Below are 25,827 nucleotides of genomic sequence, written 5' to 3'. Positions count from 1 at the left end.
CAGCAACAAGTTTAGTTTAATAAAATTATGTTGGTGACCAAATATCTTTTGTAAAAGCCCGAGGTCACTGCAAACAAACAAACAGCAAACTGCTCAGTCTGGGTTACCGCGACAACAATATTAAAAAATGGCTTATGACATCGTATACTCTATTATAATATCACTATCAGTGCAGCAATATTTCGATATCATGGCCTCTTGCTCAGAGCAGCCGCTTGCAGTTCGCTGTCAGTGACCTCCCTCCCTCCGTCAAACAAACAAGGATCAACCCAGCGGTGGAGGACGGCCATCAATTTCCCGCTCAGTTTGATGGACCGTCACCGAACCCCTGTCACGGCTCTGCCTGAGATCCTCTTTGAAGATCGCCACGTGTTATTATGCGGCTGGTGTTTGCGTCGTTCGAGCGGAAGAGCGACGCACCAGAATGAGAGCTTCTGTTCCCGCGGGGAGCGCCAGGTGTCGAGAGCAGCGCACTTATCACACCCCGAGAAAAAGCACTCACTAAATGGCTGTTTTCTTTCAGCAGCTAATAATGTAACAGGTTAATATTAGTGTTGAACCAAGATTTCTGTATAAAATAGAGCTTTTTCAGCCGCTGAGAGAGAGAGAGTGTGTAAGGACCTCAGCGCTTTGTGGCTGGAGGAAAATGACATGATTACCTGGTGAATGTGTGTTTCAAAGATTCCCGTTTGCTGCAATTTGTGTCTGCAAAAATTACCCATAACGCCCCATTACAGCAGGATACATCCCGCTGTTTACAGGAAGAAGAAAGTAGTGTTGATATTAATAATGTTTTTCCACTTTTTTTTAACTTTTATTATGAATGAAATGGGCATGTGAAGAACATTAATGGATAACGAGCAGTTATGACGCCGAGCTGTCGTTTGAAATTCAAACTTTCTGGGCAAAAAATTGTCAAAAATTAAATTTTCACCGTGTAACAACGAGCTCGAGATTAAAACCGACGGTCTAACGAGCACAACAGACGGCGTGAAGTAGACTTCCTCGCTGTCCAGCTGGGGTGGCGTTCTTCACCTATCAGTGAGTTAAGCTGCTCAGTAACTTGAAGGCAAAGCTGTTGGTCTGCAGGAGGTTAAAGTCACACAATCTGTGATTAATCTGTCAAGACAGAAGCTGGGATTCAACACAATGCTCGGCTGATTCTGCTCAACTTTGAATTTTATATCTAATCTCGTCTCCTTTACTGCAGGAAGTCTGAGGCGTCATGGCGAACAGCCGAGCAGACGGCTGCTCTTCGGTACGTTTGGAGATACACCAATCAGCTGTTACTGTTTTTACTGTTGTGGCTGGTTGGAGTATATGTTGTATATTGATTTGAAACTTACAAAAAGAAACTGTTTAAACTCAGATCTTCACCACCTGATCTCCTGCAACATGTGTTTCCTCAGTAAACCAGGGTGCACACCTCTGTGGGGGACGCGCCTCAGAGCCGTCAGCAGGGCCCGTCGCCGCAGTGACAGGAGCCATGAGCAGCTACAGTAGATGGACCACCGTGCTGAGCGGTAAGTACGTCAGCACCGATCCGACACGATGGATGTGATACGTATGAAAGAAATAAATCGAATCAATGATCGAAGCCACGTATTTTTTCTAAATGCCAGAGTTCGTTGCCGCCTTTTCGAGCAGGAAACGCACAGACAGAATTCACGGTTGGGTTCAACTTATTAGACTCAGTCAATTGCAGATGTGAATCACATCTTAATTTGATTTGTGCTCAGTGAGTTTTGTTTTGCTGGTCGGCAGCTGAGGCTGTGGGAGGTCTGTTTCATTAACAGTCTCAGAGGAGATCTCTACAACCTATAACATGTGCAGTTCCTGTGTGTATATGTGTGTGTGTGTGTGTGTGTGTGTGTGTGTGTGTGTGTTTGTATAGGAGCACATTTGGATGAATACATTACAATGATGAGAACTGAGGTGTATGCAGGTGAACGGCTGCAGTCACTAATGAAGCGGCCTTTTACATCAAATCTCACATTTAATGTGAGTGTTTGGTAACATAGCCACCGTCATTTAATCTCCTCCTACACACAGCACTTAATTTGCCTTTCATCCCCACTTCCTGGAGCAAACAATAGCTCCACACTGTGAATATAATTTAGCTGTTACTGATAGAACAAATCAGGAGTGACAGAAAATCATTAAAACAAGTGAAATTGCATTTTCTCGTTAATTATGAGGACTCCACTTTGATGTGAGCAAATTGTTAATTGTCCACAGCTCAACGCTCTGCTCATGACGCGTTCTGTTTTTCCACCTTTGATCAAACCACCAGATGAATGTAGAGGAGCAAAAGATTGAATCATTTCCTCACAAATGCAGGAAAGTCTGAAAGTGTGAAGCCTCATAGTTTATCGTTCCCTCCAATCAGAAAGACGAAATGAGACTGCAGCAATGAAAACTGAGATCCACAGAGGAGATACTGTGACTCATTGCACATCGACAAACACTATGTAGAAATAGGACAAAATATTCTTAAAATTAAAATGATTGAAACATGTTTTAGTTCAAAATACCTCGAAATCTCACACAGCAACCTGAATGAATTAATGTGAATTAATTAATTTATTGAATATGTGTGGCGTTAGATTTGTATTTAATAAAAAAATGCAAAGAATTGTGGGAAAAGTTTGTTTGTTGTTTTGGCTAATTTAGCTTGACGCAGATTTGCCATGGGTCGCCTATTTCGTTTTCTTTCAACACATCAAAACAATATAGAAAGACGCAGTATTATTGTAACATTATACAATTCATAATAAAGAAAAGGAAACTGCATTTCAGTGTTTCCTTTCCGCTGCTGCCGTCCCTGTGAGGCGTTCGAACGGCTTGTAGGGAAGAATAAAGCGAGTCACTTCACGTCTTTGGATTAAATAAAGCTCAGTGTAAGACGTGCGGTGTTACAGCGGCTCAAGAACATCTTCCAATTTCTCCACTGAGGTGAAACACAACACGCGAAAAAAAGATTCTGAAGCTCGACTTTATTGAGAAGAACTACAGGGAAAGGGGTTTAGGGAACTCAAGATTATTTCTGCCACCAATTTTACACAAACACACTGTCCGAGTCGGCTTTATAGGCTCACATCGGCTACCGCTCTCAGCCCAGCCCAAGCTCTCTAATAAGATAAAAAAAAAAAAAAACATAAGCATTTAAGCTACATGTGAATCAAACTATGAATTTCTGTGTTGGTGGTCTCTTCTGTCAGCCCCTTTAAATGTGAGTAATCACCGTTAATTCCTTCTCTGTTGATGTTTACATGAATTGTGTCGTCTTTGTTTCCTGAATTAAAACGTTTCACCGCTCTTCGCTGGGTGTCGTCTGTGATGTGTGACTGACAGGTCATTAGTCTAATTGGCTTATTAGAACTGACAGATTGGGGTAGGGTTCAATAATACGCGGCGTATTCTTGCAGAATCTGTTTGACAGGATTGTTTGCCCTAAATTTTTTCAAACAACTTGAACGCTGAATGCAATCAAAGTATTTGCATTCAGTGAGCTTTCCATCCCACTCTCCGTACAGAGCAACCTGAGCTGCTGAAGATGTGGCAGCACATGTTCATTGTTGGAGTTTTTCTAAATGAACCTTGGTAATGATACTATATTTGTTATCTACATGTGTATCACTAATACAGCTCACATCACATCTGTAATGTCAGTTCAGCTTGTTATATTTATCTTCTTCATCATATTTTCTTCTATTGGTAAAACCCCAGCCGCCCCCTGGTGTTCAGGTTACATAATTTGTCATAGTTGCTGTGTGAAGTCTTGAGTAATGGCTGAAAAGTGTTTTCTACCTTTGACCCTTGACCCCCAAAATTGAATCAGTTCGTCCTCGAGTCCTGGTGAATGGTTCGCGCCAAATTTGAAGAAGTCAAATCCTCACCTGGGATGTTGTGGATGGTGATCGCAAGGATGAGGAGAATAATTCGTCTCCAGCTGCTTCCCATCTTCCCAACCGCTTCCTGTTGTTTACTTCCTGTTTCCTGTCCATCTGAGGTGCCCGCATGAGGTCCTCTCTTCCTCTGGTGAACATCTCCGTTTTCTGTTTTATCTGCGGCACAGAGGAAAATAATGTTAAAAAATAATAATAATAATATTACAAACATTGCAACATTGACACGGCACGTGTTACTACCTGTCAACAGACCATCAACAGAACATCTGGATATGGCCAACTGCGGCCATTCAGAACAGGTATTATCTTTACATGTGGTTGGACAATACACAAACTGCACTGTTCAATTCTGAATGTTTGATGGTGACTGCAGCTCGAGGGGAAGACTGAGAGCCAGCGTTCACAGCTCTCTCCACTCAGGCTACGTCCTCGTTTTAAAACGCATCTCCTTTGCTACGTTTTCAGTTTTTTCAAACACCAGAAAATGGAGACTTTTGGAAACTGCTGTTACACGTTGAAAACTTCCTGTGAAGCGATTTGACTCAAACAGGATCTTTAAAGACAAATAGGTTTGTTACAGATTAAATCAGACGTCCGCGCTGGCTGCCTCACGTCTGATAAACACATCTGTCATCAGCTTTATATTTACAGGCTGAAGGGCACGGAGCGACGGCTCTCATCCAAAATGAAAAATGTCTTGAGTTTGTCCATTTATCAATCCAATTATCAGCATTGCAATCTCTGTTAATGCCATGAAAAGAAAGTTAATGGCTTAGGAAAAGCTCATTTGCACAGATAATATTACATTTGCTTGACATGAAGAAAAAAAGAAAAGTGAAATAACACAGAAAAAGCAAAACAAACACACACAATGAGCATCACAGTATTTAGCTAGATAAACAGTGGATTTAATATCTTACATTTGCCTTCCCAAAAGAGACTTGCTTATAGACACTCGATACACTGGGAAAGGTTTGGATTTAACTTCCTTCTCTGCAGCGGCCAATTCAACCTCTGCATCATTTACTACATTTCTCTACGCCAGGAGAGAGTAAGTCACTCAAACATTGGTGGAATCAAATACACCAGAAAGCGTGAGTCTTGGTACATTGTGCACATTTATTATTGAGATATTTCAGTCTGGATTAAAAGTGGTGGACGACAGACAGCCGTGCAGAGACGTGGCTAAAAAAATATGAAAAATAAAAGCTCCAATACCCCTGCATAGAAAAGTATCACTAGCAGGATCGTGAACGGCAACCATACTGAGGTGAGCAACCACAGGGACACACACATTTTGGAGGACAAACCTTTTTTTTTATCTAGTTTTTGTCACAAACAGGATGAAAAGAAAAAGACTGGAGCTGCGCTGGAGGGCAACTCCGAGAAAGGAAAGGGAGGCAGACGAGTCAATCTGAGACGAAGGCCAGACGTTTATTGTGGCGAAACGACTCAGGATCTGAATATCAACACACGCATGCATGAAAAGTCAATATTGTATTAATTCACATCTGCTAATGCCTGTTCTCTCTCTCTCTCTCTCGCTCGCTCGCTCGCAGGGAGGCGTGTATGTGCAGCGTACAGAGCACGTCCATCTTCTCCTGCAGATGGTTTTTTCTGCTGGAGCCTGTTCGGGTCACGAGTCTCTCTGAGGGCAAAACATATCTGCTATCTGTTGTGACGGCCCTGTGGCTCTGCCCCGGCCTGCAGGGCTGTGTGTCGTCCTTGGTTACTGCTTGTGTTGTGCGTCTGCCTTCAGGTCCCGGGAGAGACGACTGACATTAGAAACTGGATGCACCTGGCCCGTCACCGTTTTCTCTCACCCCCCCTCCGTCCCCGTCCCCGTCCCCATGCTCGTGGACACGATGTCTCAGTAACACCTCGACGGAACTTCTTCAGATTTGGCACAAACATTCACCGGGACTCAAGAAGGAACTCATTTGATTTTGGTGGCAAAAGGTCAAAGGTCAAAGGTGTGGTGACCTCACAAAACTTGGCCTTTTGGCCTTTTGAATGCGATATCTCTGTAGCGCCTTGAGGGATTTGAGATTTGAGACTCAAGGACAAACTGATTAGATTTTAGTGGTCAAAGGTCAAAGGTCAAATGTACTAAAAGTAAAGAAGCACAAGAGTGCAAAAAAAAAAAAAGGGAATGTGCAAATATTAACAAATAAATCAACAAATAAATCAACCGTAATGTGACCGACTTCCCTCTTCCACTCACACTCTCCCTGACTCTCTTTCCTCGCCTCTCTCCTCTCCACGCTACAGTTTGCCGCTCAGTTCTGCCCCCCCCCTCCTCTGTTCCCTCGGTCTGTCCACGCTGATTGTGATTTCGACCTCCACAGCCCTCAAGCTAAAGTCCTTCATCCCTTTACTTGGCACTGGCCTGCTAACCCTAAATCATCGGGTTTTTCACTCCACTGCTCGTCAGTAATCACTCTCCTCCTCCTCCTGCTCCTTTTCTTCTCCCTCTCTTCCTCTGTGGGTGACGTGGTGCACGTTTACCTCACAGCAAGGAGGTTAGGCCAAATGTATGAGGACATCCTTGTTCACATACTGTCTGTGGGTCTCTTGGTTAGAAAGTGACCATCAGGTTCTCGGTCACCTCTCGTACCAAGACCCTTCTCAGTTTTTCCCGAAATTGAATTTTAAAAACAAAAGAAAAATGTTTTCACACGTCCCTAATCCTCTTCCAACAGCGTCCTGTCTGAGCTCTGCGTGGCTTGGTTTTTTTGCTCTGATATGCATCATCAACTCTGACAGGTGTGCGCCTTTCCAAGTCACGTCCGATCAATTGCATCTTCAGCAGGTGGACTCCAGTCGAGGTGTAGAAACATCTCAAGGATGATGGAGAGAAATTCTCGGCACCTGAGCTCCCTCTCTGTTAACAGAGGTAAACATGTGTGATGCATTAGTTTTTCTCTTGCAGCTGCTCTGCTGATGGATGGACGCCATTCGGGCAATTTCATGTATTTTTCCCTGTTTTGCTTTTTAGGCCAAAAAGATAATCTCCAAACGTTTGCTGCTGGGTGTTTATCTGTCATCCCTGCAGTGCATCACATCTGTGTATGTGCCCTGTCACACTAACACACGCCAGCTCAACACACACACATCTCTCTCTCTCACACACACACACGGCCTCAATTCACTGTCATCACCTTCTAGTTCTCCTCAGCAGCAGCCGCTGCAACGTCTCTGCTGCTGAACAACGAGCAGTGTAACAGTGACTGATTTATTACTGTTAATGCACAGGCCACTGACATCGGCTGCAGCTGGAGTGCGGTTACCTTGACAACGACTGGGGCACTCGCTAAAACACAGGAATCAGACAAATAAAAAAAATGGTTCGGGTGACCTTCCCTGCAAACAGCTTGAAGCGATGTGGTGAAGGTGGTGGGTCAAATGCTTTGGCTGCTTGTTTGTTTATCTCTGTTGTTACTGAGGTAACTGTAATTAAAGCTCAATCACATCCACTAATAATTCCACCAATCAATATTTTCATATTAACAATGGGTCTAATTAGCATGTGTAAAGTGGCAGGTGTCGTTAGCAGTGACAAACCAAGAACTATCATCCAACTCTGTGGTTCTCCTCAGCTCTGTGAAGCATTTTAGCATCTTTCAGCTTATTGATTTCAACTGTTCTGTGTTGCCTCAGTCTCGCTGTTCTCCTCATTCCCACCTGGAGCACGACACGGTTTTCAGCAACAAAGCTCTGATGATGAAGTATAACCTACTCACTCGCCACCAAACTGCAGGCAGACAAAGTTAACAACTAGCTTAGCAAACTTCTGCAATTTGAGAACCGGCTGAATATGAGTATGAATGAACCCGTACGCACGCAGAGGATGACAGTTGAGCGGACGGTCCTTCAATGTGTCGAAGAGACCGCCGCCATGTGTGACCCGGCTGTCCACTTGCGATCGGATCACCTGACGCACGTTTGTAAGTGTGGGAATGATTTCAAATCGATCACATGATGATCTTGTCTGATGATTCCGTGTCAAACAAAACAAAAAACTAAAATAAAGCAGGTACTAAAACCCCTCTGACTTTTTCCTGCTGCATTCCTGATGCATGGCAACAAAGCGCAGTCTCTCTCTCTTTCAGCCGATCGTCGTGACTTCAACCCCCCTCCCCCCCCCGATAACCCCCCGACCTCCCACCATCAGCTACCTGGGAGCTGCCCAGTATAATCAGAGTGTTTCTCCTGCCGGCCGGTGGGCAGCTCCAGGGCACAAGAGTCATGTTTAAGGTCATTTCTCATCGAGTCTTTTCACCCTGTAACGTCCAAACCAGTGGAACGTTCATACGAGGTTTTTTTTCCCCACAGGTCCGATGCTGTACTTTCAAACACGGCTGCTGTCACAGTGAAACACTGCAAAGGAAAAGATGAAAAATATGAAAAGGTAAAAGGAAGGATGTGGGGGGGGGGGGGGGGGGGGGGGGGAATGAATCACTCCAACTTTCTGTTGACAACCATTTATTAAGGTTAGTCAGGCAGTAGAGGACACTGATTACTGACATTATCAGTGTTAGAGAAGGTAATGGTCCATTGTATGGCCTGCACGGTGCGGCTGCAGGCTTCGATGTAACCATATATACGTACAGGGTCAGACAGGTTTGAACACAGACGTTAACCCTCTGAGGTTAGAAGAGTATTTTCTCCATTTCTGCATAATTTCCTTTGGTATTTGCATCTAAGTTAACTCCCAAGTGTTTATGTCACAATTTTCAGAACTATCTCAGCTCTTTCTGTAATTAACCCTCTTCTTGACCCTCTTCGCTCTGTGCAAGGAGATCATTCGGCTCAAACGCTGAAAAAATGATTCTCCAAACCTCTAATGATGTGGATGAATTGTTTTGAAGCTTGAAATCGGTTTAACCAAAGTCTTAGGTTCATAAAAGTAGTGCAACATGTGAGTAAAACGGCAGATAAATGTATAATAAATGCCTAAAAGTGTCGCCTGTCTCTCTACTTTAAGCATATTTTAGAGGCCTGATTTGAGGCCTTGCAGCTCTGGCTCAGAGTCACGTACAATCTTGCAAGAATATGAAATGGAAAGTGGAGAGTATACAGATTTTAACAACATTTAAACCGTATTTCTACGCCGTGTTATTGCAAAAGATATTAATAGAAAAATCTGTCGACCCCAGAGGGTTAATAAAATTCTGAGATGTGGGAAAGCAAATGGGCTGCAAGGAAGGAAAGATGAGGAAGGAAGATGGATTTACATGACGAGAGTGAAAGCAGGAAAGAACTGAGGGAAATAAGAAGAAGCAGGGAATCGGGCAGCGAAGGAGATCGACAGTGAAGCCGCAGAAAACTAGTCATTTGCAGATGTTGATGCTCTTTTAACTACAGCGTCTTTCTCTAGATTACAGCAGCAGGATAAGATTTGACTCCCTACATCAACCAACAAAAGCAATTAAATAGCACAGAGGTCAGCAAAGGTCATAGTCCAAAATACCGTCCTGCAGAGAAACGTACTGGAGAAGGAAACAACAGCTAAGAAGAAAGAGACAGAGTCTCAAACAAAGTCACATCACTGCACTGATTAACTGTCCAACAACGCTGCCAATAAACCGGTGCCAACAAATTATTTCGACTTGGCATGAATATCCACAAACATGCGAACACAAAGCCGTCGTACATCCACCCAATGAAGGGAACAGCAGCTGGACAAAGCTTGGTCCGTGCTGTTCCTGAAGGGCCATTTGTTCACACTGGGGTCATGTATTGTCCCCCGTCTCAATTTTTCTTTTCCTCCTGCCTTTTGTGTTCCCCTTTTTTCCCATCTTGGAGTCCAAAGTAAATACGCTCATATAACGGAGGCTTGTGAATTTCTACTCTTAATTACTACCTTAAATCCCTAATCTGTCATTAGTGTATGGTGCTTTTTAAGGGCAGCTGTCAGCGTGCAATTCTGAAAACATTCAGTTCTACAATAATCACGCTGAATTTCAAGACAATGCACTGAATCTCAATCTAAATTTGCACTTACCATATTGTCAAATGTATATAATTAAAACACAATGTCCGAAACCAATAATCTCACTCATGCTGCATGAAGGAAATAACATCATGAGTAAAAAACATTCTGTTAGTCTGCTCCTCCACAGGATGATACACATGTCCAGAGTGTTTTTTCTGCCTGATTTTGACGACTTGCTGACTCTGGTTTTGAAGCTCGGGAGCGGGCTGCTTCGCTGTCGCCATCTTGGCAGTGTCTGACTCCACCTAACTCACGGCTAATCAAAAGAGAGGTGGGGCGTGTGTGGAGCTGAGACTTTAGTGCATGCCTGTTTGTGGCAAGGATACGCTCACCCACCTGTCACTCAAAGCGGCCACGCCCTCAATCATGCAGAACTTTAAAATGTAAACAGGTGAATTATATAAAAATAATAATAATAATAATAAAAAGTCAGCCCCAGATACTGTGTTTCTTAGAAAAGATACTGTCCTAAAAGCAAAAACATAAAAAATATTATGTAAATATATATTTTTTGTGGCATCAGAACTACAACAGCAAGACAAAGCCGACCGTAATAATTTCACTACACAGATTAATGTGAAATTGTCTTAAGTCAGCAGCGTAGAGATCAAGAGACAAAGACGGGGAGAAAATGCAAGACAAAAACGGCCAAAACAAAAAAGCAAGATAAACAGATGGTGACACCAAAGGCGAGATGGTGAAGATCAGATATAGACAGATCTGACAGGACGCCCTGCGCTCCCGCTGTGATGATGGATGACGGATACAGACAATCGCAATCTCCAACAGGCGACACGTCGAGCATGAGACACGAGGGAGCAGATACATCTGTCCTTTGTACTCACGTACACGGTGTACTCAACTGGTAAGACTGAGGAAAACAAACTTTGAAACATTTACATTTTGGAGCCGTAGTGACGTTTGTAATTTGGCTGCTGACGTTTGTAAGACTGAGAACTGTAATTACTGATGGACTGGTTTTCTAGTTTAGTTTAGTTTATTTATTTATTTAATAGGGACAATTCAATTTAACGTGTGTTCAAAATGAAACTAATGTGTTGCACAAAAGAGTTCATAGCCGTCGCTAATCCTCGGCTCCTGAGTGGACGGCCCTTTATGGAGAACGCTGATTGTCCAAATTTAGATCTAGGAATATGGCGCCTCTGTCTAACACTGTTTCCATGGTTTTTGCGGCGGCCATTGGTCATCAGCAGAGCTCAGTAGGTGACGCCCCGTGTGACTGGCCTGAGTCTGTGAGTTTAAACTTTTTTATTCCACCCATTTTCTGCTCAAGTGATAATTCCTTGAAATCATATGGCAGCAGCAAATGTGCGACCCAACCTCTGGAATTATCTCATAAACATTTATCAAATGTCACTCATGTTGTTTTTAGTGAATGATGCATGATATAAGCACATTTCAAAGCTCGCCACGGGTTACTTTTTTTGGCATAATCAGCAATGTGGCCTCACGCAGACGAAGAGGAGCTGTGAGATGAACGGTCACAAAGACCCTGAATGTGATGGAAAACCATCCTTCATGCGGCGTCGTGTTTTGTATTCATTAACCGGTGGCCTCTTCTCAGAAGCATGTCACCATCAAAGTCACAAAAGCTGAGCAGGGGCAAACATCATGCCTCCAAAATAACAACGCTGCGTCACCTTGACGATTCCTCTCTGCAAGAAGCCAAAACAGCACGACGCGGCCACATATCTAGACACCCCTGTGAGGCACGGAGAGCAGAGTACACCCCCCCCCCCCCCCCCCCCCCGCCCCCCCTCACGGCTACACTGTCAACAGATTTCTTTCGCTTTGTCCTGCCTTTGTGCTGTTACAGCAGCTGCAGCACAACGACAAACAGGACACAAGAAAACACATGAAGACACGACACAGCACGTCATCTGTAGTAGCGCCGGAGGAAAGTGCCGTTTAAACGGGAAGATAATGGGAAGAGAACTGCGGCGGCAGATTAGCTCAGGTGAGAGAGAGAGAGAGTCGCAATAAGGTGGAAGAGAGTGATTATCAGGGAGAGAGAGAGAGAGAGAGAGAGAGGGAGAGGACGTTGAAAGCCAGCCTGATGGTCAGAAAAAGAAATAGGGAGTTAGCAACTAAACTGTCACACATTCATTGGCGGTTGCTGCCAGGCAACTGTCTGACCCTGATGTGGATATCATGGCAGAGATATATATATATATATATATATATATATATATATATATATATATATATATATATATATATAAAATATATATAAAATATATTTAAAAAATTAACTTTCCCACATAAACACCTCCGGCGAGAAAATAACTTCTCTTGTTAAAACTAATCATGTGAGCAGAGGGAGGCACAAAGACAGAGACAATGTGGTACAACAGCTTGAATTAGTCACGACCATTGATCCAATGAGGCTCCACGGCAACGCCTCCCCTCCGTCTCCTCGGAGATCTCTCTGTCATCAATATCAATCCATCCAGTGAATTCTTAACTACTTATTTTGTTAAACCGAAGGGACGAGAAGGAAACTTTCAGAGCTCTGTGTGAACCGACAAATAGACAAACAACTTCTGTGCCTTTCATTTAAACCGGACTGAGCCGTTCAGGTTTATGTCACCGGATCGATCGCCATCACATTCAGCGCCGATATTCACGCCAATGAATTGGAATAACTTCCTGTTTTTCTGTCTAGCGCCGACGCAAACGTTAGCATTGTAACATAAGATGGTAACTGAGGTGGTGTTAGCATGCTGGTATTAGCATTTAGCTAAAAAAAGCAAAACTTCTCTTTATTGCACATCATGGAAAACAACAACATCAATCTGTCGTTGCTCATGTAGAAAACACGAACGCCAGATTTGAATGACGCATTTTATTTTGTCATTAGAGGATAATTCTTCTGGAGAGCTTCAGAAACGTTCATCTGCAGTGAACTCCTGCCCTCCTGTTCAACCTGTTTTTCTCTTCATGTCTTCCTTTAATTGTGTTTTCATCCAGTTTAAAAATAAAAAAAAAAAAAAAAAAAAGGCACAAAATAGGAAATGCTAATTAGTGAGCGCAGAAACGCACGGACAGGAAAGTTACAATTACTGTAGGAGCAAACAGATCACTCCTTTTTCTCCGTAGACATTTTTGAATTATTGGCATAGTAGGAAAAGCACAACACGTACGACACCAGAACTTTACCCTGAACCAGCTAAATGGAATTTACTCGTCACTGATTGTCATGTTTTTTCCTGCTGTGGCGTGTCAAAACATTTTCTGTGAAAAGGTCTATTACAATAATCAAGGGCAAATTCAGTTTGCATGGGTTCGCCCCCTCAGGGCCCCATTATCCTCCAACCATTTATTCCCCTCATCATTAACAGAGCCAACTCTTTTTTATATACCTGCAACTCATACTAGCTTTAATAACCAATATGAGGTTCCCCTAAATGTCAAGCACATGTCTTGTGTTTTCCTGTTTTTCTGGCAATTGACAATCAACTCAAGCGAGCACGAATTAGCAGGAGTAGCAGTTCCAGCAGATTGGTCCTATTTCAGTGATAAAAACACATTAAAATTAAAACATATAAACTATGACAATAGAGCGATACTGTGCACGTGTTATGGATTCCTAATTCCTGCCTTTTATCATTCAATTTGAATTAAACATTCTCAGTTACCAATACGACAGCGTCTTTCTGTTTTCCTTGATTACTTTCCATCAGCTTCACTGCCCAAAATAAATAGTCATTACTGAAAATGCCTCTGGGTTTTTCCAAGGAGACCAGCGTTGCTTCTGTTTCAGCTGCAGTCAGATAATTTAAAATCCAGACTTGTTTACAACAAAAAGATAACATTCCTCGCATTTTTGTCTTTGTGAAAAGCCCAGATGGGATTGTTTTGTTCGGGGCAGGTTTGGGTCTCAGGGGTTTTCCAGCTCATCTGTGAAAAATATCTGGCTGTAGTTTTTAATGTTCAGATCAGATTTTTTAAAACAGAACTTTAATTTATCAGGTTTAAATGAGTCGTCAGTATTTATTATTGATGTTTGTTAACAGATCTTCAGGGAAGTTGTTGCATGCTGTTTTAGAAGTTACCTGACTGACTGAGTAATCCTGTCTGGTGCACCTGAGGCCGCACGCATAAAACTCATGACTAGAGGTTAAATATGTTGTATATGCATCATACGCACAAGTTATCAGGCGTGGCACAGAAAAGAAAGAGCGAGGAAGAGAAAGAAGCTCGATTTCACTGATTGTGAAACTGTGAGACAAACGAGAGACAAAAACATGCATCAGTTTACTTTAGTAAAATCACTGTAATGTAAAGTCCTGTTTCACTCTGAGCTTCGTTTATTGTGACCAGAGAGTCTTAATGAGGCTCCACAGGCTCCAACACTGTGATTATTAAATATTAAAATAGTATAAAAACTGTTGCAGAACGACTCGCAATAAATAAACTGGATTTTAAATCGTGCCAAAGGAAACACAAAAACACAATTATTTCCGTTTATGAATTGTAAAATTGTTATTACTGTGTAAAAAGCAAAACTTTATTTTTATTAAATTACATGTCTCGGCTTATTTAGCATTTTCACTGTAACGTGGATCGCTCTGGAAAACGTTCACACGGTCAAAAGGAATGAGTGAAGGGACGCAGCCTGTGTTTATAAAGACCGATGTATCTGCATCCTGCCCCTGGTCTCTGGTTTCTGCAGGGCAGGTGTCTGATTGATGGACATTGTATAGAAAACACACGAAGCTGACATTCCTCGCACTTTTCTGTTTTCTGTTTGACCCGTGAAGTTGGCACTTTGTTGGCATGTGATGTTTTTTTGTGTTATATTTTGTTATTTGCTATAATTTTGCATCACACTTACATTGTCATTTTAATCTTTTTAAACTAGATTGCAAGGTTACGCTTTGAAAGTAGCTTCCCCAACACTGAAGGAGGCTAATTATAATCTGAAAGTGAAGAAGTCTCACCTGCCCTCAAATGGTCGGACACCATTAGACTTGTATAAGGAAGCAAGAAAGATTTAAAAAAAAAAAAGATCACATCAATTAGCCTCTGAGTGAGAAAAAAAGACGTGGACCCACAGGCTTTTTTTCATGTTGGACGACCTGCTGATTCGGTGGCTGTCGAGAAACCTGCTGAGCTGAGGAACTACAAAGGCCTGGAGAGATTTCACAGAGATTTTTCTTCGACAGATGAAACTGCTGTTGTTTCCATTCTCGTGAAACTTCTCAGGATTGACACAATCCAGTACTCTCTCTCTCTCTCTGTGTGACAGCCTGAGACAGAGTGAAATAAAGGGCTGGAGAAAGGCTGAGAGAGATGAGTGACATTAATAATAGAGGAGGCGGGGGGGGGGGTTGTATTTGGCGAAACACTAAGCCTGAAAGTTTTGAGTGTTTACCCCTTTGGTCTCAGGAAACATCCATTTCTCTATCGCCTTTCATCAAATCTCCCTCCCCTCTGTCCTCCGAGGGTCCCTCATCAAAAAGCAATAAAGTGGGGAGAAACAAACCCGCAAGTAAACTCAACAGCAGTCGAGAGGTTAGAGGGGCAGACCTTCGGCCTGATGCTCGTCTGCTGTTTGAATCTCTGACCGGCTCGCCCCTCCGGAGAGCGACTGTATCTGCCGGGGGGCACGAAGGCTCGTCACCGCAGCTGTACAGGAAACCACGGCACCATTTGACAAACTTTATTATGGTGCTGAGGAACCTGTAGATGCTTGGTGTTTTGATTTCTTTTACTTGTGAACGTTGGTTAAAAACTTTAGCAAAAAAGTAGATATTTATTGTCCTTGGTGCGACATCTGTGAGGACAGTCTGGTCAGGTGCCAGGTGATCCACCCCAAACCTCCTCCTAACAAACTCACACCGCGTCACCTAACGTCTTTGCTCCTGTCATAATTACTACAGTTGCTAAAGGTTCCCTAACAGTGAAACATAATTATGTGCCATAATAAGCTGCTGCCTGTTGGGGAAGCGTTGGCTCCGACAGATTGGAGAACACCTCATGATCTTTTTTTTTTTTTGCCCTTGTCAGAACATTGAAGGACGGATCCCTGAGCTCCTCTGATGTTCTGATGAACTCTGACATTCGCTTTATATTACTGTACATGGAAATACAAATTTCGCATGCAGGACGCCGTTCCTCTATGTTACTTTGAGGGCAGAGTCGGCATCAGACACGAGCACTTCTCTTTTCACCTCGTCAGGATATTTCCAGACAATCTGACGCACGGATATATGATGCGGTTGGTAAAATGCATTAAGCCTTCCCTCTGATCACAACTTTGGCATCACCTTCTCCTCATTATAAAAGATAGGTCATGCAGCTGGTTCCAGCTTTTCCCCCCGAAGGCCCGGAAAAAAGAAAAAGAAAAGATTAATTAACTCAGATCTGTGGCACATTGGGAAAATAGAAGTATACGTAGGTTTATATTCCGCGTTGCATTTGCTGCTGAGCATGTGTGGAGAAAATTCAGATCTAATCCCATTTGTCATTTGATATAGTACATTCCAAAATTCAATCTGAAGACCTAAATAAACAGACCGCCATAAGGCACACTTTGATTCCTCCTAATGCCGACTGAATTATTTAGGGACGCCATGCATTAAGTATGAGAAGGAGCTGGAATAGTTTTGTATGAGTATGTGTGTGTGTATGTGGGAATACATGCATCCTTGAGTGGGTACATGCTTGCGAGGGGGGGGCTTCTTGCCGGTTCAAATACCTGGAGAAAAGCAGGAAGGAAAGCGCTGATCTATTAAACATGCGTCGTGACTTGTGGAGTCAGAGAAAGAGCATTTCACTAAAGTTGGTCAGGGCTCGCTGTAACTCCATGTGTGTGTCCGTAGAATCCTAATGTGACGAAACTCACATTTTTATTTCCTTATTATCTGAATAAAATATGTTTTGTGTGATTTGAATATTTTATCAATATGAACTTTATTTTAGGGGTTTTTAATGAGTCCTCTCAGTTACAACCGAGACCTGAACTGGGACACGAAGTCCACATCCAAATTCTGTCTAATCAGGGCGGGTCGGGTCCCACGGCAGGTCTGTGTATCAATATGTCTCTCTTACTGAGTAAATCTGAGAGGAACTGTTATATTATATTATATCATATTATATTATCTCACTGCATGTTCCTCCGGGTGAACTCCGAACTTGGAAATATTGCTTTTAGATTTTGTGCTCCAGACTCACACACACACTTTAAACACTGACTGTCTGAAAACTTTGGGACAGTTTAGAAAATGTGCTTTTAAATCTTGTAAATCACAATGTTCCTGAATGTAATTCTTTTTATTAGGGACTGATTTTTGAATCCCGATTGTCCAACATCCTGCTTGTTTTTCTTTTACGCTTTTGTAATCTCAGCATCATTCAAAACGAGGGTCAAATCAATAAAGGTTGATGATGATGTTATATTATATTAGAAGTAATAATGGACAGTAGTAAACTGTTGGAAACACACCGCAGTGAGGACATAGCAAACCATGTTCATTAGAGAGTCCGTCCAGGCTTCAGGAGACTGGCCACTGGTAAACAACCTAAACAATGTTTGATCATTTAGATTTTGTCACTCACCTTATTTTTCATCTCCACCTGATCATATCACCTGTGAAGAACATGTATGTACAGTCTGAGGTGTCATCTATACGTCCGGCCACAGTGTTAAAGCTCATCGGCCGTGACATTTACAATTCAACTCCTCAATCTATAACATGAATAAACATTTAAAATGAAGTATAAACTTGAATAAATATAATGTATTGATCCCTTTGGGGGGGGTGGGGGGTGGGATGTAATATAATCACTGAATTAATCAAAATCAGGGGGCATATTTTTCTTCTTTTTTTTTGATAAATGGAAATTTTAAAATCCTGTTTCCTCGTCTGTGTTCCATCGATTGTGCTGAACCGCCCTGGAGAGTTGGAGGAGGAGGAGGAGGAGGAGGAAGAGGAGGAGGAGGAGGAGGAGGAGGAGGAGGAGGAGGAGGAGGAGGAGGACTTGAGCTCCTTTCTGACAACAACAAATCAATTCATACTTCTGAAGAGATGTCTTTCTTAACAGTGACAGGCATTTTAATTGCAGTTTCAAGCATCTAACACAACTGTTTAGAATAGAGTGAAGCAAACACGGCAGTGCATACCATCCGCATCCATATACCACACATCTTAACGGCCCAATGGGATCTTTGGTTTGTTTATCTTCTGTGATGGCTGAAAGGGCAGTTAGCGCCGCCTCCGAAGGTACAAGAAGCCACTTCTATTAAAATGAAGCTGAAGACAAGAGGAGACAGCCCCCACATTAATCAAGTACCTTCAGATTGAAGAGAGACCAACCACCAATTATCTTGAATAATTCAAAGGCAGAAGAATGTTAGAGATAACTGAAGGACATCTGAAGATAGAGAAGGAGAAGAGTGGGTTGGATTTATAGCATTTGATTACAGCTTCCAGATGAGATTCTGTGAGAGGCATTTAATGAGATGTAATGTGTGTGAGTGTGTGTGTGTGTGTGTGTGTGTGTGTGTGTGTGTGTGTGTAAAAGCTCTCTCAAAGATGCAAAGCAACTTGCAGGGTCAACCCACTGAGCACTGACCTATCGTGAACCGTCAGTTATCTCTGTACCTGTGTCTCAGGTACAGTAAGTGTTTTGCCGATGTCAACAGAACTGTTCAAAAATCAAAACACACTCCACAAAACACTCTTGCACGCACGTCCTCGCTGAGCCTCATGCATTTATAAGTCCGAATCAGAACAATTACAGCACTCTGCTCAGCGTCAACCCTCACATTTCTCTCTCTCTCTCTCTCTCTCTCTCTCTCTCTCTCTCTCTCTCTCTCTCTCTCTCTCTCTCTCCCCGCAGGGTGAAGCAGCCTTCAGGTTTAACTGAGCAATGACAGCACGAGCCCTGAGGCTACAATCAGCTTCTCCTCCGTAGCTGCTGTTGTGCTACACAGGAAATACAAGGACTCTGACACTGACGCTGATGAGCCTTGACTGGAAAACATCTACTCTTCTAAATCGTTTTTGTTTTGTCCTGTGAGAAACATCGATTAGCATTAGTTGCGTGGGCGCTTTTGTGAGGATGTCAGCTGGCTTGAGGTTAGAGATGCGGTCGAAGGGGGGAAACCTCTTAGTAAGGTTTCCTTGAGTAAAGCTATTCACAGTACGCTAAAGCCCTCCCCCGAACACTGACGTCTCAATTATAGATTAGCAACTGTAACGAGGTACGGCATGCCCGTCAAGCTGCGGATTTCTTTGCACGTTTAAGAAATGTTGGTGGGACTGTAGAGATACGACATACATCAAGAGTCTGGATGATAGTTTCTTTTTTTCTCTCTACAAAACCAAAAATACAAGAGCAAAATTGTAAGGGACGGACTAAATTGTGCGTTTATCTGCTCTAACATAAACTGAAAACATTAGCTGCAGCTTATTTTATTAAAAAGCCCTGGTCATGGTTGTACATCCACTGTGTAGAAGCATAAGATCACAGATGCTACTATAAGCTAATATTAGCTTCAACTAGCTACAGCTGAACAAATCTGCAGGCAAAAGGCGTCATAAATAAAGAAAATTTAAATTGGCTGGCTGGAAACGACAATCCTGACTTTAGACAGAGTTTATGAGAGAGACAGTTAAAATGCAAACTAAGGATATATATATATATATATATATATATATATATGTGTGTGTGTGTGTGTCTTGTCTGCTTTTCTGTTAAGTGTATTGGCTCACTGCGGACGCCTGCAGGCAAGCCAAAGGGGTGAAATGAATTTGTAACTGATCCGTGGAAGCTCGTCTGAAATACACATTCAATCTGTTTCCATGTGTGGACTTCTGAGCGGCAGGAAATGAAGTCCTCACTGTAAACAATGAGTGAAGCTGGGATTCAAGGCCGTGTTTGGCTGATTTGACAGCATTGACAAAAAGTTGGGGTTTAGAAATATTATTGGAGTTGCAGTTTATCAGAACAATGTTACACTGTCTGCTCATGATCCTGTCAGACTTGAAGTTCTTCCAATTTTAACAAGTTTCCAAGGGTCTTTTTTATTGGAGCACCTCCAGCTGCTCACTATGATATGTGTCTTAAAATAACATCAAGGCAACTGAGGATATTTTACTGACATTTTCTCCAGATCTAACATTATCAGTCTCTTTACCTGACACCAGTCCACCAGCTAAACTCCCCTGACATTTAAAACTGTGAAAAAAATGTCACTATAATCATTAAACCCATAAAATCTCAACGTATATGTGAGGTCACTGTGACAATAATGGAAATGAAGAGGAGTGAATCAGATAAAATGACTCAGACGTGCATACACAGTCCAACCCCCCCCCCCCCCAATAAAACAACTCAATCTTCTATCTATTTTGAATAATTACCCATGTTCAGGTCGTTACTTTTGCCTGCATGAATCAGTTTAGCAAAAAGCCTTCACAACACACAGTTTGACACGTTGACGGGAAAAGCACAGGTATAATTAAGTCCTGCTTTTGGACACGGTGGCTCACTAAAGTGCTTTACTGTACGTTTGTTTGGAACGGAAACATTTTAAATACTGTTGGTTCCACCTGCCATTTTTTCCTGACTCAAAATATCTGCTGCAAAAAAATATTCTGCGGGGGCGGCATGCGTATCCGACCTCGGTTGTCATGGTTACCACGATAAATCATGGTTACTATAATAACGTCTTGGTTAGGTTTAGGAAAAGGTGGCGATTTTTTGGGTTAAAATTCGTACTGCCTCAATATTCGGAGACCCTCGTTGTCATGGTAACGATAACAACAACACACAAGATAAACCGCTGGTGTCACATGGGAATCGAACACATACCGCTCTCCTGTCTCACTTCACTTGATTTGCTTTTCTGCATTCACCTGTCGCTTCATTTTCCACCATGCTGTACTCTCATTTTTGTGTGATGACTGAAATTAAAGTCAGTGCCCACAAACCCCTCTAAAGGATAATTTTTAATGAGCTATCACCATTCAAAGTCAGAAGAAACACCCTGTGAGTAACACAGAGGGAGGAAGGGGAAAAACAAGAGAGAAAAGAAAAAGGCAGGAGAGTGAATTGCCAGAAGAAACGAAGCCAACAGAGAAGCTCCAGGGGAGATTTTACGGAGGTATAGCCAATGCAGCAGTCCCTCGTCCCTCCTCAGGCATTCTGAGTCTGCATTTTCCCCCAATGGTGCGGCTGCGATGGCTGCATGGTTTGGTAATGGCTTGTAACAGCTGATGTGGGTATATGGAGGGGAGGCTTGCCTGAGAGAGGTCCGGCTCTACCTATCCTGATGGTCATCTCATCAGAGTCCTGGAGCTGGAACGAGTGCTGCTCTGCTTCCTCTTTGGCCAGCTTGGAGTCCGGGGACAGCGCCAAGGCAATGTGGGGGTCAGCAGCACCTACACCCTGCGGACAAAAGGAAAAGACAGAAGGGGTTCAAATCCATTTTATATACAGAAGATCACGCAATGTTTCATTTCATGGGTCCCCTGATTTCCTTCTAATGTCACGGAAATTGTCCGAATTATTTTCTAAAAAATAAGTATGGAGATCTTTTTTCTTTTTTTTTGCAATATCTCAAAGTAAAAATTACAATTACAAGTATTTCTATGGAAGTATTAGCAGCAAAATATTTCCGAATGAAAGATTGTAGAGGAGAAGTATTAAGGAGCATAAAGCAATAGATGTATTTTATTACTGTATTTAAGTACAGTGTTTTGACTAAATGTTCTAATTTACACATAAACTACATTTTGGTTCATTATAAAAGCGATTAGTTAAGAGTTATGTTGATTATTATTATTATTATTAAATCCTTTATTTGTTTTTATAGACCTGCTTTTATGTGATGTCGTCTTTTTATCGTCTCATCGCCCTTTTATTGCTTTTTGCTTTATTGTGTGTGTGTATGTGTGTGTGTGTGTGTTTCTATATGGCTGCTCCCTCTGATTGTCCTTATTTCTATTGATGCATATTGTGAAACCTATTTCTGTCCTGCTTTTGATTTGTTTGTCAAAGCCCTTTAAATATATAACTATATATCCATATAAATAAAGTAACTGTTATCATTATTATTATAATTATTATAGATCGTGATCTCTTTTACATAAATAGACATATTATTTTATGATATTGGTATAAACTTGAGTATGCATCTCTAAAAGTTTTCCTTATGGGCCAACTCACAATCTCATATTGTACCAGTGCAGTTTATAACAGGTGGTTTTGTGTTGTTAACTATGCACTGTTTCTCCCACAGTTAATCTCTCAGTGATACTCTGAACCGACTGAGACGTTACCAAACTCCAGGCCTCGTCAGTTTGGGTCATTTACACATTTTGAAGCCGCAGATTTGGACAGACAGAAAATCCTTGCATGAGGACTCACTGCCTCGTATCTATTAATCTTATTTATTAATCTGATATGTTATTCCGGGCAGGTTCTCTCTCGCAGCATATTACACAGTCTTCGAAAGGAATATAAATGCAAACGACGCCTCATTGAAAACCCACAGTGGAGAGCTGCATTACAGCTTCAGATTAAAGGGGACCTATTATGCAAAATGCACTTTTCCATGGTTTTCTATCGGTAGTATGTGTCCCTGGCGTGTCTACGGACCCCCCAAACATGAGAAAAGTCCATACTCTCGTTCTTTTGCTTTCTCCACCTTTCAAGAAATGTGTGCTCAAACGAGCGGATTGGAGATTCGCCCCTGGTGACGTCAAGAAGGGCGATGCCCCTCCCCCCGGGTGGGTGACGCTCCCCGAGCTAGGTGTGTGTTCCGCCCTCTGAGTCCGTGTTACAGACGGTATCGTTACTTCCCTCGCGAACACTGGCTTTCGGTAGAACAATGTCGAAGGTACAGCGAAACACAGTAGTTGCTTTGTTGTTGGCTGCACAAACCAACACAGGAGTCTTTTTTTAATCCCTACGCCCGAGGATCTAAAGACCCAGTGGATTAATTTTATTTTTGATGGAAATGTTCCCGCTCCAACTCCGAAAGTGTTGTACTGTGTGCTAACCATTTCACCTCGGACTGCTTTCTCAACCTGGGCCAGGACAACGCAGGATTTCCTACAAGTCTCAAGATAAAGCTTGGATCAGTACCGACTGTCTGTGACCCAACTTTGAACTTCGGAGCTGTAAGTTTTACCATTTTATGTTGCTTTACTGTTTGTTCACGAGAGCCTGTTGCGTGTGTTGTTAGCATGGCAGCTAACGTGGCTAACGTTTAGCGTCGTCGACACGCAGCCGGGTATAGCCGGGTACAGATTGTATGTAATTCTTCTGCTTGGTATCGCCGTGTGACATTGATAAGAGCCACCCTGTTAAATGTATTATATTTTAAAGGCGTTTTAGTTGTCTGTAAAGTCAAGCCGGTAAAATTCGGACTAAAAATAGGCTTTGTACTGATTAGCGTAGGTGTCCGGGCTTGTTTATTAGTGCTGTGAAAGTTATTATTGAGAGTCATGCCTTATAACGGCCGTTTTAACGTTTATATCATGTTCACAGATACAGTGCCTGTAGGGAATATCTAGATAAGCGCAGTGTTAAGGGGATATGTCCAAGGGGATAGTCTATAATACACATTTTTTGCATCTTGCACATATAATGAGCTATTTGCAGCATTTACAAGCTATTGACAACCCAGTTTACACATAATTGAGAGCATCTGTTATCATTCTTGCACTGTTTGCAGCTGTTGCCATAACTACACATTTGAGGAGATGTTGGTGTAATCTCTGTTTCCTCTGTTCAGGCCATCTATACAGCTTCCTGCAACAGGGGATGTTGCATGCCAGACTGACCCACTGTAGGCACACAGTTATCCTTGAAGATCTTCAGCCTCACATCAGAAGTACAGGTCTGTAGCCATCTGAAGTGCATCTACTTTTGATAAACCTAACAGTCATTTATCAGTCTTGGAATAATGTGCAGGTAAATGAAGCTGTGGTTACTTAGAACTTGTGAGAGTGTGTAGGCTAAGGTTTCTGTCATCATCTGTCACCTGGCTGCCATGTCCTACAATGAAAATGCTGACCGACCACAAGCCCAAACAAAAGAAGGTGAACCACTGTTCAAGGTCCAATTTCCAAAGGCCATGAAGGGAGAATGCAGAGCTACACCAGTTAAGACTGAGGCGACATTCTATAAGTGTTATATTATTTTATTTTTCAACCAAAAAATGTTTTGTACACATTGTATTAAATATTGCACATATAATGTTATGACAGTTCCATCAATAACAAAATACAGTAAAGAAAATGTCAGGAGGTATTTAGAAACAGACTCAGTCATTGTTTTGTAAAAAAAAAAAAAAAAAGTGAAAAATGTAAAAAAAATCTTTTGTGTTTTATCAAACAGGGAATGTGGTGGACCTCATATTTGAAAAAGTCTTTGTGACCTGGGACCATACACAGAAGCTGCTTTGGCCATCCCCATCCCAGAGGACCTCACTGCACAGTTGGAGCGGCCTGAGAAGGAGGAGGTCATATCCAGCTATGTGTCCCGGTTCTATCATGGGCCAGTCTAAAACCCACATACCGGCCTGTGGCGTCAGGAAACACGGCATGGATGCGTAGGACCACGCAGGCTGGAATGACGACCCAGATTCTGCAACCAAGGAAGCACCAGCTCACAAAGCTCCTATAGGCTAGATACCTGTACTGACTAAAACAACTGGACAGGGCATTTAGTCTTGCAAACATATATCTATGTTGTGTCTCACAATTTTTTATATGGATCCAGTGAATCCTACAGTTTTTTAATCATCACTGATTATAACTGCCTCATTTGATGTAAATAAATGCTTGATTGTTACTAAAGAAATGACTCCTCTGAATTCATATATTATATGCACACTATCTGCTGATAGAAGAACTTTACAAATCAAAGAGCAGCTAAACTAATTTATTTGAGGGTGTGTTACTCTATTTGTGGTGTGTTATTACCATTGTAAAATTATGTGCACTGAAGTAAAACAAGACTGTCTAACATCTTTTATTTAGATTGAAACTATGTTTTAACAAAGAAGCAAAACGTACTGGTGTATTCCTCTCAACCGTAAAGGACCATAGTCAGTGCGGTACATGTTGCAGGCAGAACACATTGAGGCAGAGCGTCTCCAACCCAGGACGGTCTACCATACATGGTAAATCTTCCACGATCTCCCATAGCCATCTGGTAACCTACAGTGAATTGCAAATGGTAAATTCTATGGTTGATTATAAATGTAATGTAATCAAAACAAATTAGTGATTAGTTTGTCCAGTGAGAATGCTACCTGTGGTATCTCCTAGCAGCAGATGTTCTCAGCTTCTGTGGGCATGGTTGCACAGTTTCCACAGGAGCACCTACCCAAAATATAGAGAAAAATGGTAACATTCACCAAAATATAAAGCTTGTGAAATTCAAACACTGACAGACAGTGGAGCTAAGGTGGGTAAGAAGTAAGCTTGGCTACATATCAAGTGCATATAACAGAGGTAATTTATAACATGTCACTTATTGCATATAATGTGGAGCTTGACAACAGTGTAGTGTAGAAAACTGCACAGTTCAGTCTTTGACTAAAGATTACTGTTGCTGTCAAACATGTTTATGCTGATTTACAGCTTTCATTGTAATACACAAAATAAATTTACTTCATAAAGGAAGATGTCATGATGAGCATCTCTGCTCAAAACATGGAGAAAAATTATTTACTTTGTCAGCATCTATTAAAATATCTGACTAGTACTGACATTGAACACCTGTAGCAGTCTAGATACAACAAACATTTTCAGACTGTAAAAGTATATCTAAGGAGGCATGACAGATAACTACATTACATAATTCACAATAGTGTTTATTTACCAAAAGAGCTCCCAGTAATGACGAGACAGTAACAGTTAGCATTAGCTA

The 25,827-nt window shown here is 42.1% G+C and overlaps 1 protein-coding gene and 2 long non-coding RNA genes across 5 annotated transcripts in view; 1 reads left to right on the top strand and 2 right to left on the bottom strand.

The window, feature by feature from the left end:
• The window catches only part of LOC130162446 (zinc transporter ZIP11-like), an 80,689-nt gene that overhangs the window by 8,053 nt on the left and 46,809 nt on the right, over positions 1-25,827 (bottom strand). For 2 of the 3 annotated variants that reach the window (XM_056366185.1, XM_056366184.1), the window contains exons 5-6: positions 21,186-21,330; positions 3,900-4,067 (exon numbers count right to left, since the gene is read on the bottom strand). In XM_056366185.1, coding sequence (XP_056222160.1) covers positions 3,900-4,067; positions 21,186-21,330 — 313 coding nt within the window. The remainder of the gene's footprint in view (positions 1-3,899; positions 4,068-21,185; positions 21,331-25,827) is intronic. The other variant, XM_056366186.1, reaches the window with a different exon arrangement.
• On the top strand, positions 22,715-24,406 carry LOC130162450 (uncharacterized). Its single transcript, XR_008826275.1, has 3 exons — positions 22,715-23,066; positions 23,684-23,788; positions 24,289-24,406. It is a non-coding gene; the product is annotated as an uncharacterized LOC130162450 (long non-coding RNA).
• The window catches only part of LOC130162449 (uncharacterized), a 1,091-nt gene continuing 242 nt past the window's right edge, over positions 24,979-25,827 (bottom strand). The window contains exons 2-3 of the long non-coding RNA XR_008826274.1: positions 25,208-25,277; positions 24,979-25,112 (exon numbers count right to left, since the gene is read on the bottom strand). This is a non-coding gene — a long non-coding RNA (uncharacterized LOC130162449). The remainder of the gene's footprint in view (positions 25,113-25,207; positions 25,278-25,827) is intronic.

The sequence above is a fragment of the Seriola aureovittata genome, chromosome 21 (assembly GCF_021018895.1).
Source record: "Seriola aureovittata isolate HTS-2021-v1 ecotype China chromosome 21, ASM2101889v1, whole genome shotgun sequence".
In the NCBI taxonomy this organism is placed as follows: Eukaryota; Metazoa; Chordata; class Actinopteri; order Carangiformes; family Carangidae; genus Seriola; species Seriola aureovittata.
Note: the sequence above shows the minus strand (reverse complement) of the source record. Positions and strands in the feature narration are given on the sequence as shown.